Source organism: Littorina saxatilis, linkage group LG14, assembly GCF_037325665.1.
Source record: "Littorina saxatilis isolate snail1 linkage group LG14, US_GU_Lsax_2.0, whole genome shotgun sequence".
Classification (NCBI taxonomy): domain Eukaryota; kingdom Metazoa; phylum Mollusca; class Gastropoda; order Littorinimorpha; family Littorinidae; genus Littorina; species Littorina saxatilis.
This window is the reverse complement of record NC_090258.1, coordinates 6,942,714-6,958,969: the sequence shown is the minus strand read 5'-3', so window position 1 is coordinate 6,958,969 and position 16,256 is coordinate 6,942,714. Positions and strand designations below refer to the sequence as shown.

The 16,256-nt window shown below is 46.7% G+C and overlaps 1 protein-coding gene across 1 annotated transcript; it reads right to left on the bottom strand.

Moving 5' to 3' along the window:
• Positions 1-11,406: 11,406 nt before the first annotated feature.
• On the bottom strand, positions 11,407-12,521 carry LOC138947012 (uncharacterized). Its single transcript, XM_070318444.1, has one exon. The coding sequence runs from the start codon at positions 12,309-12,311 to the stop codon at positions 11,598-11,600; it is 714 nt and encodes a 237-aa protein (XP_070174545.1). The 5' UTR covers positions 12,312-12,521; the 3' UTR covers positions 11,407-11,597.
• Between the last annotated feature and the right edge of the window lie 3,735 nt (positions 12,522-16,256).

Genomic DNA, 16,256 nt, shown 5'->3' with positions numbered 1-16,256 from the left:
GAAAAACAGCACACGAACAATACACACATGAACCGGTTTCGACATGTAGTCTCCGTCAGCACCAAAAATAAGATTAAATAAATAACAGGCCGAGAATGACCAGAGAGATAAAGAGAATGAAGAACGTCAGAACAGAAGAGGCCAGACTGTAGCTAATGTTCCAAAACACCGCAGGTTTACTCGATTTATTCATAGGCGACGGACGCCAGGATCTATGAATGTGAGGGTGATTGATTCACTTTCCGTTCGGTCAGTCAAAGGGCACGAAGATCGAACGGTGTACACGCAAGCACAAGACCAAGTGCGCACGGAAAAGATCCTGTAATCCATGCCGGCCAGAGTTCGGTGGGTTATAGAAACACAAACATACCCAGCATGCTTCCCCCGAAAATCCACACGTGCAAAAACGAGTGAACATGGGAGTTTCAGCCCCTGAACGAAGAAGAAGAAGAAGAAGAAGAAGAAAAACTGTGGTATTGAATGATGAGCCCACTTATGGATTAGTTTTGATTACGATTTTACCACAGTATTTCGGTAAAGATTTATTTTGTTGTTGTGTTCTTGTGCTGAAATGCTGTAGTGTATGTGTCACCAACAAAGGTGTTTTAATGTAAAAACTCTCTGCTGTCACGGGGCCATGTTTTGAAAGTTCTATTTTCTTAAAAAATAAATAAAATAAACTTCTCTGATTTCTATAAAACGATGGCGTGCTGAATCGTTCTCGCCCGGGTAACTTCTTAATTATCCCTTTACTTTGAATTGGTCACACATCTGACACAAAAATTGCGGAACCAGAGCTAGGGTACTCAACATGGGGCCCCTCTCCCGTACACGCAAAAAATACCCAAACAATAAACAATTAAAAAACGAAAGTAACAAACAAACCAAAACAAGTATCGCAATCTAACGACTTTTTTTTTTTTTTTAAACAAGCCAAAAAAAAAAAAGCAAAACAAAACAACAACAACAAACAAAAACAACAACAACAACAACAACAACAACAACAACAACAACAACGACGGCTGTACTATGACTGACTGACCGATATGGATCCGGGTGGTTGATATACTGATTTTAAAAACACATTTACAGTGACCTAACCGTGCGGTTCATTGCGTGAATAACTTTGAGTAGGCCGACAGCTTTGTCTCGGACACAATGGTATCCTGACGGAGGCTGAGATATCATTGCAGATTTGTCAACTTGTTTCTGCGACTTTGTTCCCAAACAGTGCGAATATTGATTCTTAAACGGATCGGGTACCGACCTCATGCGGCCTTCTTCCGGTTGTTCACAGCTATGGCGGCACGCACACGTTTCTGTGTGATTACCATGCTGTGCAGGCACACACGTTATGGAAGAGTGACATCTTCATTGTTGTGCAGTCCTGGCTGAATAATACGAGTGTCGGTGTTGATTATTCAAGCAAAAAGCAGGTATAATTTCAGCATATGAGGATAACGTTTATCGTCGCCTATTCAACTCAAGTCGCTCTCAGTCACTGTCAGACAGTCTCTGTCTCACTCTCACTCTCAGTCTCGCTGTCACTGTCACTGCTTCTATTTCTAACTCGTAGTGTTGCTTGTAGTCGGAGTACTAGTACTAGAGACCCCGACTCGTTACGCAATGCTTTTCCTTACTGTTGTCTGGTTTTGTTTTTACGGAGCCTGATTCATTAAGAATAAGAGCTCAAAATCTTCTTCTTTTAATTTAATCTTAAGTTAATGGGTCTGACTAAAGACTACGCGACCGTGCGCGACCAACTAAAACATGTTCATGTAATATTTTTATGTAGTATCTTCACAATATTATCTGACTTTGTACCAAGTTTTAAGTCATAGAAATAAAAAGTGAAATTTATGATAAAATTTGAAGCGTTTTCGAAGAGCGATCCAGTGAAAGTGAAACTGAAAGCATCGGAATTCTGCGTCAGACCTTAGTAGTAATAGTGGTAGGGACTGGAGTGATTTCCATGAGCCTCGCGCCTTTTTTTTAGCGTCCCATCTCATTAGGCCAACAAAAAAAAATTAGTCTGGTTACGGTAACATAGGCAACAAAAATAGGGTCGGTAGGTCGGGATTTTTTATTTTTTTGTTTCCCAAATGCCAAATAAAAGTCTAGGGTCGCGCGAAAAAATAGGGTCGATCGGGATACCGTAAACAGACTTTTTTTTTTTTTTTTGCCTTATCAAATTTGGGGTATTTGGCCAATCCAGGTTTCCCAATTGCTTCGTTTCCGGCCGATTTATGTGGAGCACGTGATGCGCACAAAAAATATTGGCGGTCTAGAAGTGTCGTCTGCGCAATGATCGCGGCGGCTTTCTTGACCGCCAAGGACGACCACGCACGTTGTGAGACTTTATTCATTAGACCTCAATATGGTCCGCTGGACCCGAAAAGCAACAACAATCAATCATTATCAAATTTGTTGTAGGTCAATCATATTAACATGCTTGTTCGCATTGTTAACCCTTACACTGGTGCAATTCCGTAACACATGTTACATAGCCACTGGTGAATTAACAGAGAGAAAAATAAAGAAAAACGGTCATAAACTTGAAAGGTTTTCGCATCCATGGGAGGTAATCGGAACCGACCAAACAGACTGAGCCAGTAGCACGACATATGTCGTGACAACCAGGTGCCAGTATACGCAAAGTAGCGCGACATATGTCACGACAACCAGCCTAAGGGTTATAACCCACAGGCGGGACCTCAAACCAAAGTGTGTACATGTAATCTTTTATTTTTACATATAGTCAAGTTTTGACTAAATGTTTTAACATAGAGGGGGAATTGAGACGAGGGTCGTGGTGTGTGTCTGTGCGTATGTGTGTGTAGAGCGATTCAGACCAAACTACTGGACTGATCTTTATGAAATTTTAGATGAGAGTTCCTGGGAATGATATCCCCGGACGGTTTTTTCTTTTTTTTCCGATAAATACCTTTGATGACGTCATATCCAGCTTTTTGTAAAAGTTGAGGCGGCACTGTCACACCCTCATTTTTCAATCAAATTGATTGAAATTTTGGCCAAGCAATCTTCGACGAAGGCCGGACTTCGGTATTGCATTTCAGCTTGGCTTAAAAATTAATTAATGACTTTGGTCATTAAAAATGAAAATTGTAAAAAAAAATTTCAAAAAAAATTATAAAACGATCCAAGTTTACGTTCATCTTATTCTTCATCATTTTCTCATTCCAAAAACATATAAATATGTTATATTTGGATTAAAAACAAGCTCTGAAAATTAAAAATATAAAAATTATGATCAAAATTAAATTTTTGAAATCAATTAAATTACATATTCTTACTCCGAGTCACATATTAGCATTGACGCAGTCGAGATGCTAGGTAGACTGAAAAACGCTATCCCGTCTATAGTATAAGGGAAGCAACCCAAGCAAAAAAGTAGCAAGCTTGCTACCCTGGGTTGCCTCCCGTAGCGTGCATCACGCCACAGATCTCGTACCCGATACGAGACACCCTCATTCGACATCTTTCAGCCAGAGAGACAGGTCGTGCTTGATTTCGCTCCTAGGCCGGTTTTGCTGTCTGCTTGACACCTACCGGCCTCGGCTCCCCGTCTGCTCATAGCTGTTTCTAGCGGTGAGATTGTTCCTTTTTGTTGTTGTTTGCATTGTTCATTCTGCTGAGAATTTTTCCGTCCGCGGACTTACGAATTTTGCTCAGTAGTTTGTTGCTGTGGCCGCCATTTTGGTCGCCATTTTTCGCTTACACGTGGTGTTTTTTGCTGGTTAGTTTGGGTCCGTGCTACGGACTTTGAGCGTTTACCAGTAGCATTGGTAGCTGCTTGTAGCTGGTACGTTAGTGCTAGTTTATTCTGCTGAAGTTTTACGTCCTAGAGACTTGTGTATTTTCAGTAGTTTGTTTTTCTCGTGTGACAGCATGTCTGATAGTGAGAAAAGCGAGCGGCTAAGGCCGAGGTTAGGGGCAAAGGCCCTGTTAAACCTAAGTCCTCGGCTTCCACCTCTTCTGCTAGGAACCCCACGGTTCACGTTTCTGACCCGAAGACTAACTTCGTTTTTCCTGTGCCTATTTAGGCTCCGGAGGAAACTTCGTCTGGCTCGCGGGCGGCGGGTGTGGCCGCTACCACGGCCGTTTCTACCCCTGTACCTGCGCCGGAGGCTGGCGCTCTTGTTGCTAGCCTTTTGTCTTCTTTGATTCCAGAAATTCGGACGCTCGTTCGTACAGAAATATCGCGGACGGACCCTGTTTCCAGCTCTGCCTCCCTCCCGGGGGTGTGCGACCCTCGGTCGTTGGCTTCCTTTGTTCCTGATCACCTGTCCAGCCTGCTGGCTTCTGTGATGGCTCTGGAGTCCGTGCACAGGGAGGCGTTTCTCTTCTCGGCCGGCGCTCGGTGGCTTCCGCTTGCGGGAGTGCACCTGAGCAGGTCCCTTTGGGGGATACGGTCGACACAAGGTATGTGCTCGCAGCAGCCGTCCGCGGCAGCTGCACTTCCGGTTCCCGGAAGTAGTGGTTCACTGGTTGCGGACAGACCATGGTCCCCTCCGGTTCGAGCTGCGCTTTACGTAAGCAGTCGTTCGCGGCAGCTTCCTTCCGGCTCCGGCCGGAAGTGGTGGTTCACTGGTTGCGGACAGACCATGGTCCCCTCCGGTTCGAGCTGCTCTTTACGTAAGCAGTCGTTCGCGGCAGCTTCCTTCCGGCTCCGGCCGGAAGTGGTGGTTCACTGGTTGCGGACAGACCATGGTCCCATCCGGTTCGAGCTGCGCTTTACGTAAGCAGCCGTTCGCGGCAGCTTCGCTTCCGGCTCCGGCCGGAAGTGTTGGTTCACTGGTTTGCGGACAGCCCATGGTCCCTTCCGGTTCGAGCCTTGCCCTGCTACAGCAGCCGTTTCCGGCAGCTGCTCTTCCTGCCTGGGCAGGAAATGTAGGTCAAACGGGTCGTGCACAGTCATCTGTCACTTCCGGTTCCGGCCTAGGGCTTCCGGGTTGTGGCTTGCAGACTCCTCAGCACCAGCTATGGCATAGTTCTGCTGTTGCGTCTGCACTCCCTGCTCCTCCCGGCTTTTCCGGTTCGGTTCCCGCTGCTTCCGTTGTGTCGCCGGTGAATTTCGAATACGGTGGTTCTCCTGGGCATACAGGCTTTTTGCCTCTGTTGGGACAGCAGCAGCCACCCACTTCGGTGGTGGCCGCTAGCTCCTCTCTTCAGCTGCCTTCGGTTGTTGGTGACTCTCATCTTCCTCTTAGTCAGGGGTGCGAGTTTCATCGATGGCCAACAGGATGGGCGTTCGGCTTACGGCCTTCCCTCGCAGCGTCATTTGTCGGGTTCTTTTGGCTATGAGCCGTCCCCTTCAGGTGGCGTTTCGGACTTCGGGTCCGTGTGCGAGGAGCAGCTGCCTTCGGCGGCTCTGGCCAGCTTCCGAATTTACGTCAGCAGTCGTTCGCGGCAGCCGCTTCCAGCTCCGGCCGGAAGTAGAGGTTCACTTGCTAGTGCACAGACTACTGTCACGTCTGGTTCGAGCCTTGTCCTATGACAGCGGTCGCCCGCGACAGCTGTTCTTCCGGTTCCGACCGGAAGTGTAGGTTCACTGGTTAGTGCACAGGCTACTGTCACGTCCGGTTCGAGCCTTGCCTTACGTCGGCAGTCGTACGCGACAGCGGCACTTCCGGTTCACGGAAGTAGTGCCTCGTTGGAAGGTGGACAAATAATGATCCCATCCTGCTTGAGCTGCGCTATACGTAAGCAGTCGTTCGCGACAGCTTCTCTTCCGGCTCCGGCTGGAAATGTTAGTTCATCGGTGTGTGGGCAGCCCATGGCCCTTTCCGGTTTGAGCTTTGCCCTTTGCACGGCAGCCATTTCCGGCAGCTTCGCTTCCGGCCTTGGCAGGAGGGTAGGTCAAGCGGGTAGTGCACAGGTTACTGTCACTTCCGGTTCTGGCCTACGGCCTACCTTTGGGTTCCGAGCTTCAGCTCGTAGGTGGCTCAGCACCAGCTTTGGCATAGCGCTGCTGTTGCTGCCGCACTTCCGGCTCCTCCCGGATTTTCCGGTTCAGTTCCCGCTGCTTCCGTTTGGTCGCCGGTGAATTTCGAACAAGGCTTGCCCTATGGGCATACAGGCTTCTTGCCTCTGTTGGGACAGCAGCATCCACACACTCCGGTGGTGGCCGCTAGCTCCTCTCTCCCACTTTCCTTGGTTTTTGATTCCTCTCATCCTCCCCTCAGTTAGGGAATGAGCACAATCGATTGCCAACAGGAAGGACTTCGGTTGGCAAAGAGGAAGCAGCTACTTCTGGTTTGAAGAATCGCCCTTTGTAGCTTTTCGCCTTTTTGCCTTTTCGCCGAGCCCCCCTCTTCGACAGGGGGTGGCCTCCGGCGTCGGTTTCGTTGCTGGTTCCTCAGGGTTCAGCTTCGGAGCCGGCATCGGAATGCCTTGCCGCTCCTGCGCAGGCTTCCTCCTTCGTGCCCTTAGCGGACCAGAGGAAGTTGCCTTGGCCAGGGTCGTCTCGTAGCCGCCTGTTGGCCTTTCCCCGTCCGCGTGCACCGTTTCCGGTCACGCCGGATCTTCTTTCGCTTCTTACGAAGCCGTTGAGGAAGGATTCGGTTCTGCCGCTCTATGGGCAGAATCTCCTATTCTCTGAGGAAGGGGGCTGACAACTTTTGGAACTCAGTTCCATTTCCGAGACTCTCCTGCGGGCGCTTTCTCGCGCTCTGGCAGATTCCTTGGCGCCCTTTCCCCTTAGTAAAGGGCAGGACGCGGAGGAAGTGTCTCACTCCTCTCCACACTTACAAGGGTGAACGAGGCACAGATGAGGCTGTCCTCTCTGCACTATTTCCATGCGGTCTCGTGCGGAAGGGACTTGTTTCTTGCCCACTCCCGGTTTTCTGAGGAGTCGACAAGGAACATTCTCAGTTTGTCATCCTTGGTGGACGGTCTCTCTCCGGCAGCCTGGCCTCTCATGCCAGAAGCAGGGGATTGAGACCAACAGAGAACAGCGGTTCCCTTCTTTTGAGCTTCAATTTGAAAGCAGCAAAAGCAGGCCGCTCCTAAGCAGGCTATACCTAAGCGGACTCAGCCTAAGCGGCCTACGTCCTCAGCTCAGGTGGGATTGTTTCTTTCACAGCCGGCATAGGTACGCTGGGTTTTTGAAACAACAGCCGGCCTTAGGGCTTCGGGGTTTTAGCCTCGGCGGGAGCAACAGCCATTTCATCCGTTGGAGGTGGTGGTTGTTGCTTTCCTTGTGCTTGTGGCTTCGGGCTTCGACATTCTTTCTCTTTCCCAGCGTATGGGTGCTGAGAGGTCGATTTCCGTTTAAAAGGGGGTTTCTGCCTTTGGGCTTCCCCGTTTTCTCTTGCCACGAGCTTCTGGACTCGGTCCAGGTTTGTCTTTCGCCGAGTCTGACTTTGTCTTTCTCTAGCGATCAGACGCGTTCTGGTGTTTCGTCCAAACTTAAGGTTCACTTGAGTTGGCCTCGGAGGTAACATTCAGATTTTCCTGAGGGTGCATTGTCTGGGCATTGCATGTTTGAGAAGTCATTCTTGGCTTGTCACTTTTTCTCAGGTTTTTTGGCTACAGCTCCCCTTTTTGGGCAGAGGTCTAGCTAATGTTCCAGTTTTCTCGGTGCTGGCCTCTAGGCCAGCATCTTTTTCGGCGGCTGAAACTTTTGGTTTCTTACTGTGCCTGTGTACTTTGAGTACTTTGGTGCAATGGCCGGCCTACGGGCAGCAAGGCTCTCGGCCTTAGCCTGTGTTATAGTCTCCTGCCTGTCGTGTTGCGACTTTGGCAATTGGTTCTTGTGACTGCGGATTTCGTCTCTTCCTCTTCTCCATCATGCTTGCATGATGTGAGTTGGGACGATTTCTGCTGGGTTGGGCTTCCGGCCTGGTCACCCCTTTTTCACTTGCAACTATGACTATTACTGAGAACTCTGGTCTCGGGAGGCTGACGGCTGGTTCGCTTCACGGTTTTCCGTCTTTCTTACCAGCTTTGTCCTTTCTGTTTCGGGTTTTTTGATTCATTTTCAATTACCTACAAGCAGTCTGCTCTGCGATCACGCTGGCTTTTGTCATTTTGTTTCCGGTCTCCGGTCACATTAAGATTTGGCCACTGCGGGTCCGCATTTGCGGTGCTTATGCACTACCTTAGGTCGCTTCGTCCCCTTTTTTACCCCTCTCTCTGCTTTCGCAGGGATGGGCAGGGGACGACCGGTGACCGTCTCCCTTGAGTTTTGCTCATTGAGTTGGACCCTGGTACTTGATACTCAGGCGTCTCTCTCTTTCCGGTTTGGAGTTTGGCCACTCTTCCGGAGCTGACTGTTCTCTCAACGGCCTTTTGGGCCTCACTCCATCCCAAAGTTTTCTTACTTTGGCATGGTTGCCTTATGGTCTCCGTGAGGGTCGGTCCTTTTCAGGGCTTAGCCGGCAACCTTACGCACGGATCTTTTCCAGGCCATTAGCATTTCCTTCCATTTAAGGGGGGGGGGGGGGGGCAGCTTGTCCTTCCCTCTACTTGGTCGGGTTTATCCAAGACTGGGGTCCTTTTCCGGACTGTTTTACGGTTCAGAAGATTGGAAGAAGTGCTGGGCACAGCTTACTGGCTCTCTGAGGTCGTCTTTCGCATTTCTTGCCTGAGAGACATCTCGGCTGTCAATCAGGGTGGTTCTCGGTCCGTTTCTGTCCTTTGGCAGTGGGCCAGTTCCTGGCAAGGGTTTAGAGTGAGTCAGTGGTTGCTTTCTCACGGGATCCTTTCCTGACTTTTGGCAGTGGGCCAGTTTCTTGGCAAGGGATTTTCTTGCCCTCCGCCTTGTCATAGCTTATGCTATCTTTCCCTCGGCTCGGCCCGAGCTCATTTCCAGGGCCTGGGCCTCCTCCTTGGCCTTTTTGGCCTATGGGGTTTGGATGATGTCCTGCGCACAGCTTCTGGCGCTAGGATTTTGTCTTATCAGGTTCTGCAGACATTGCTGCCCTCTGTCAGGATGGGTCTCGGCCTATTCCTTCCTTGGCGGCAGCTGGCTTTTGTCTCTCCAGAACTTTAGAGTGAGTTTGAACTTTTTGATCTTACCCACCACCTTGTTGGAGTTATCTGCTAATATGTGACTCGGAGTAAGAATATGTAATTTAATCGAAAATTTTTAATTAAATTTTCATTTGATTAATATACTTACCCGAGTCACATAGGTAATTCCCTCCCACCTTCCCCGCTTTTAGTTTCTTTGTATTCTAGAAGTCGAATGAGGGTGTCTCGTATCGGGTACGAGATCTGTGGCGTGATGCACGCTACGGGAGGCAACCCAGGGTAGCAAGCTTGCTACTTTTTTGCTTGGGTTGCTTCCCTTATACTATAGACGGGATAGCGTTTTTCAGTCTACCTAGCATCTCGACTGCGTCAATGCTAATATGTGACTCGGGTAAGTATATTAATCAAATGAAAATTTAATTAAAAATTTTCGATTTAAAAACACTTTCATCTTATTCCTTGTCGGTTCCTGATTCCAAAAACATATAGATATGATATGTTTGGATTAAAAACACGCTCAGAAAGTTAAAACGAAGAGAGGTACAGAAAAGCGTGCTATCCTTCTCAGCGCAACTACTACCCCGCTCTTCTTGTCAATTTCAGTGCCTTTGCCATGAGCGGTGGACTGGCGATGCTACGAGTATACGGTCTTGCTGAAAAATTGCATTGCGTTCAGTTTCATTCTGTGAGTTCGACAGCTTGACTAAATGTTGTATTTTCGCCTTACGCGACTTGTTTATTTAGTATCTTCACAACATTGTCTCACTTTGAACCAACTTTTAAGTTATAGAAATCAAAAATAAGGGAGTTTATTATGATGCATTTTCGAAGGCAAAAATTAGGTTTTCTTTTTCGCTTGATAGCTCTTCAATAATGCAACATAACTCCCTTATTTCTTATTCCTATAATCAAAAAGTTGGTACAAATTTCAGAATATGTTGTGAAGATACTAGATTATAAAAATATTACATGTACACATTTTAGTTAGAGGTCACGGGTCTAAACACAATGCGAACATGGTTGGACGCAGAATTCCAATGCTTCACTTTGCTTGATAGCTGTTCGAAAATGTATCATATTCATAACTCCCTTATTTTTGACTTTTATGACTTAAAACTTGGTACAACGTGAGAAAATACTGTAAAGATACTGGAAGAACAAAAATATCTCTGGTACATGCTTTAGTTGGAGGTCGCGTGTGGTCACGTTGTCTTTAGTCAGACCGCTTTTAATTCATTGTTTGATGAAGATAATGACTAGCAATATGATGTAGCAGGATTTTTCTCTCTCTCGCTCTGTTTGGTGTGCTTGTTTGTTTGATTATTTTGTTTTTTTTTGTTCTTCACTTCCTCGTTTGCTTTTCTTTATGGATTTTCTATTTCATTGCGTTTTAAAAACTTCTACTAGTTCTTTCTTGAATTTGATGTTTGTCTCCCCCTGTGCAGGTTGGCGTCTTGCAGTTGCATCTGCTCCTACAATGGTTGTTCTGGATGTATCTGTGCCATGGCTGCCGTTACGTCTCTTTCCACAAAGACCTCAAGATGCTCTACCATCGATCTGCACACACTGACAGTGACACTGGTAGGCCAGTGTGTTTGAACGAAGCAAGAAAACCGAGGGTGAATGAAGACAGCTGGCTGTCCCCCCATTTTAAGACTCCCTTCTTTTTTAAAACCTGATTTTCTCAGATCATTGGAGGTTGTAAATAGGGGGGGGGGGGGGGGGGGGGGGGGTTCCACTGTACACTGAAAGTAGGTACCCAAAAGTGATTTTTTAAACTTAAAGGAACTGAAATGAATTTGTGTTGTTTAAATAGCCCTTGATTATTTTAATCTAAACATATATGAATTGTATGTGTGTGAGTTGATTAGAACTAAAGTTATGAATTTTTTAAGATTTATTATTGGCGTTCATTTCTCGTAACTTTCAAAAGTGAACAAAAGGCCATCTTTGTAGACATATATCAACTCTCTTATTAGCAAACCAAGACCCTGTAGGTTAATTAATCTGAAAGTACAAATAAATGATTTAATTTTTTCTGGAGCAAAAGGATTTTCTGATCTCTGAGAATAAGAGGTCAAAGTTGACAAAAATGACCAAAATAGATAAAATCGATTGGCGAACTTAAATAAAATCCTTAAAAAATCATAACTTTGGCTCTAAATGACCCACACACACAAAATTGGTTGATAAATGAGCAGAAGAACAAGATACACACACTCAGAGGAAACATAAATTCAGTAAATGGAAATTTAATTTTTCTTCGTGTGGGGGTGGGGAGTGTGTGATGTGAGAGCAGGCGAGTTTACTTTATTTTCAGCCAAAGTGACTCTTGATTTCGGAGTAGCCCTGGATGATGTCATCCACTTCAAGCACTCTCCACATTCTTCCATCACTGTAATAGTCATGGTCGTAAAAAACAGCCAGCCACTCTCCCTGACGAGTGAATGTGATTGTGAAGGGCTCATGTTCCATGAGAACATCGTCCTCAAGACGAGCTTGCTTAGCAGGCGGCTCGTTCTCGTCATCTCTCACTCTCAGGATCACATGTTCTTGAAGCTTGTCACCAAGATGTTCTCCCAGGATTTGGCTTAGTTCCTTCACACTGTGAAGGAACTAAGCCAAATGTGAATCACAGTGCCCGAAAGTTTCAGCTGCCCCTTCTGCCCCAACACACATTTCTGGTACCGGACCTGGTCTTTCACCGCCTCAACCAACACTGTGCCTTTCTGCCCCCTCCGCCTCAACCCTCGCAGTAGCAAACTGACATCGGCCCTAACTGTGCAGGCCCCCCCTTGTTCAGCAATCCTCTGTATGAGCTCTGCTTTCTGCTGTGCAAGCTTAGCTGCCTTCATTTGCCGGGTGGCCTCCTGCTGTGCCATCCGCTCTCTCAATTTAAGAAACACCAGTTTTTCCTGGCGACGGCGTTGTTGCATCAACCCAGGGGCTTTCTTTCTCGCAAAATGCAGTAGGTGAGTCTTTTCAACATCTTCCTTTTTGTTGAGCCACTCCGGAGTTTTGTTATGCGCCACCATTTGTCGCGCAGATCTGTTCTGCAGTGTGGAGTTTCGATGCTTCTGGATGTCGAAGTCAAAGTCTCCGAAGACGTTCTCCCCCAGCAAATTAGTCAGAGGGCAGTGGTCCAGACCTTCTGGGTAGGCTGCAGGTGGGACGCCGAACTTTCCTCCCTGGAGGAAGTCAATGAGCTGGTTCAGGGAAACTCCCAGGAGCCCTGGCATCAGCTTCTGCAACGCAGGCAGGACAAGCGTCGCGATGGTGGGATCCTCAACGAAGTCGAAGACGCTGTCCCACATTGCAGTCTTGTCGCCCTCTAGCTCAAAGTCCCCCTGGAAGACGCCATCAAAGTTTCGGTCCAGCAGCTCACTTGCATCATCCTCCCACCTGCAAAACAAAACAATTCATATCATATCCAGTCATTTACAAAATGTATTTAATATATAACTTACTTTCCTACCAAAAACCATATTAGTAGTAAGAAAGAGTAAGACTATGACGAGGTAAAACACTTGCCTGTCAAAAGTTTTTGTCAGATCCTTGACGAAGAAGTGAAACTGTGTGTATTTGACGCCACTCTCCAGGATCTGCCAATAGGGACCAGTCACACTCAGATAGAGGACAGCAATGGCAGCAGTAAGCGCCATCAGTGTATTGTCTGCGAGGTCGTCCTGCACACTGTGGATCAGGAGATTCAAGTGCGGGAGGCTGGGGAAGAACTGCAGCAAGGCCTGGCGATGGTAGATGACTGACGCAGCCCCTTCAAAGTATGAGTTAAAACCCCCCGCGGGTTAGGGGGAAGAATTTACCTGATGCTCCCCAGCATGTCGTAAGAGGCGACTAACGGATTCTGTTTCTCCTTTTACCCTTGTTAAGTGTTTCTTGTATAGAATATAGTCAATTTTTGTAAAGATTTTTAGTCAAGCAGTATGTAAGAAATGTTAAGTCCTTTGTACTGGAAACTTGCATTCTCCCAGTAAGGTAATATATTGTACTACGTTGCAAGCCCCTGGAGCAATTTTTTGATTAGTGCTTTTGTGAACAAGAAACAATTGACAAGTTGCTCTATCCCATCTCCCCCCTTTCCCCGCCACGATATAACCTTCGTGGTTGAAAACGACGTTAAACACCAAATAAAGAAAGAAAATATGAGTTAAACCGGTTGGACCTGTAGCTTGTCATGCGGGATTTGATGTCGGCACCATCACAAAAAGCCAGCCACTCTTCTCTGCATCCGCTTTTCTGGTCCCCCCGTGCCCCAAACAAAGCAGACGAAGTCCGGATGACACGTGAAGTCGAACACTCAGCTGATCTGGCAAACATGTGATATTTGGCATAAACGTCTCTTCTCGCCCCCTTCTACAGTTTTCATTCCAGTCTCACAAGCTCTGCTGAGTCCCAACAAGAAGTGTGCATTACAATGTAAAAAATGAAGCACAGTGTCACGACCAAGCTGGGTTGTAACAAAATCCTGAAAATCTTGGTTGTATTTTTTCATGACAGAAGCTCTGTCTGACATCAAACTAGTCATCTTTTCTAAAAGTAACTTGTACACCATTTGCTGGTCATTCAACACCATTTGCTGGTCATTCAAAGTTGCTTCAGCATACAGTTCACTCATCTCCTCAAGCTGTTTTATTGTCACTTCAAGGAGTGTCGCAGCATCCTCACAGACCACTGTACGATAACCAAGGGTCAGTGTTGTCTTGTCCTCCAATGTGAACTGTTGACTCACATACTTTCTCTGGCTCCTGGAGGTACCGTCTGTGTGTAACGTGCAGTTTTCACTGTTTAAAACAGCCTCTGTAGCCTGCACACTGGCAAGTACGGTTCCTTCACCCGCAATGTTGACGCATGTTGCATGGTTGCCACTCCCAAAAATTGAAAAACCTGAAAGTATGTGGGGTGCAGGGGCAGCGCCCCTGCCGAGGGGTACGGGGGGCAACGCCCCCTGTACGTTGAAAAATTTAACGATCTGAGAGCCATTAGTTGGCCTCCCCTGCAAATTATTTACACAAAACAGCAAAAATTATATCCTCCTTCAAAGCAATTGATAACAGCACAACAAAGACTTGATTAATCAGCAGACAAATTATGCCTCATGAACAGTTCAGTTTACACTCTAGAAAAAGTCATACCTGAAGTCCAAGGAAATTGTTTCCAATCAAAAAGTGTTCAGTTCTGGGATGTTGCCTGTTGGGTGAACCTCACTCTCAGCTCGAGAAACAAAAACTTGTTGCATGAATCCACCTAACCTTGTCACCACACACCATGACATGTTAATTCCAAGAATAATAAACTGAAACACAGTTATGAAGTTGGTAGACAGAACTGACGGGCGCTGTGGCGGGGTGGTAAGACGTCGGCCTCTTAATCGGAAGGTCGAGGGTTCGAATCCTGGCCGCGGCCGCCTGGTGGGTTAAGTGTGGAGATTTTTCCGATCTCCCAGGTCAACTTATGTGCAGACCTGCTAGTGGCTTATCCCCCTTCGTGTGTACACGCAAGCACAAGACCAAGTGCGCACGGAAAAGATCCTGTAATCCATGTCAGAGTTCGGGGGGTTATAGAAACACGAAAATATCCAGCATGCTTCCTCCGAAAGCGGCGTATGGCTGCCTAAATGGCGGGGTAAAAACGGTCATACACGTAAAATTCCACTCGTGCAAAAACACGAGTGTACGTGGGAGTCTAAGCCCATGAACGAAGAAGAAGAAGGTAGACAGAACAGATTTCAAGTCCAAAAACTAAGCCATATGTAGTTGGTGATACAGATAGTCCTCCAAAATGACACTGACAGAAAAAGTGTAGATCTTGAACAATGCAGAACTTCACAAGTCCAGGAAAAATGTATCAAAAAATGTATCAACAAGTTTTCAGTTCTGGGATCCCGGATGTCACTCATCATTGATCAAGAAAACAAAAAATCGAGAGTTGCTTGTGTCCTTTTTTTGGGGTACAACAGTCTTCTTTTTGCTGAGAGAAGAACTTGCAGGAGTTGAGCTTGCAGAACCATGTTGAACAGCAGGGGCAGGGGATGGAACACAGGGGATTGGTAAGGACTGGGAGGTGATGGTAGCTGGGGTTGCGGATAGGTTGTTGACTGAGGGCCTTCCAGTGCCACACGCTATCCTCCTCCTCTTCGAACTTGGCTGCTGAGTGATCTGCTCCACCGCATCAGTCAATCTTTTTCGCTTCTTCTCTTGCTTCTCTTTCTTCCGCTTTTCAAAGTCAAGAACATAGTTTGCCTTTGCTTTCAGTACTTCTTTCTTCACCGTTGATGACAGTTGTAGAGTTGTGGCTGAGGCATCTCTGGCTTTCAGACTTGATTTAATTATCGCCGTTGCCTCATACGTTTCAACATTAAGCCTTGACCTGTCCGACCTCACAATGTCATCCATGATATTGAAAGACGACTCGACAAGGGGGCCTGAAAACATTCTTGTTATTGCAGCTTGTACTCGATTGGAAAGATGTTTGTATTTTTGTTGCTTTCCTGAGGTCTTGAGGTCAAACACATGGGCCCAGAAGTCTTGGTCAATTCGGGCATCGTCTGTGGTCTCGAAGCTGAGGGCCAGCCTTTTGACATCCTTGTCAGTCGTGTAGGATCTGGCTTCTAAGTCCAATGCACCCTGACTGTTTTTGTCGATGATGTTGGTGAGTTTTTTTGCCAGGTTCACCAGCGAATCTGCAGTGTTGGTGTCTTTGAAGGCGCCTGGGTCCATGACGCTCAGCAGTACAAGTGTCGCGTGCATGCAGGTTTGCATGTTTAGTTTTCAATAAAACTTTGTCCACACTCCACAGCACACAAAAACACACTGATGTAAATAATGAAAATATTTAATAAGTCCCACTTAGGGTGCAAGATGGGGGTGACGATGGATGGAGTAATGGATGGTTAATATGAATACATGAGAATGGACATGATGAATATGAGAAACCAATCACAACAGACCAATATTGTCAACAACAGGCTTACTTGAAAGTCAAGGTCAAAGACCCGCGCCGCTACTCCAGGCGGAACAAAACCATCTCAAAAGATGTCAAAAACAAATACCATACACGAGACGATAAGAAGTCGTCTGAAAAGTCAATATAAAGAATGTACTTTCACTGAGGATAGAGAATCATCTCAAGAGTCTATTTCCTCCCCATACCATAAATGACTTCTATTATAGAGAAAGTACTTAGCTACGATGTCGCTGAATTTCCGCCATGACAGCCACGCCGACGGAACCACTGAAGCC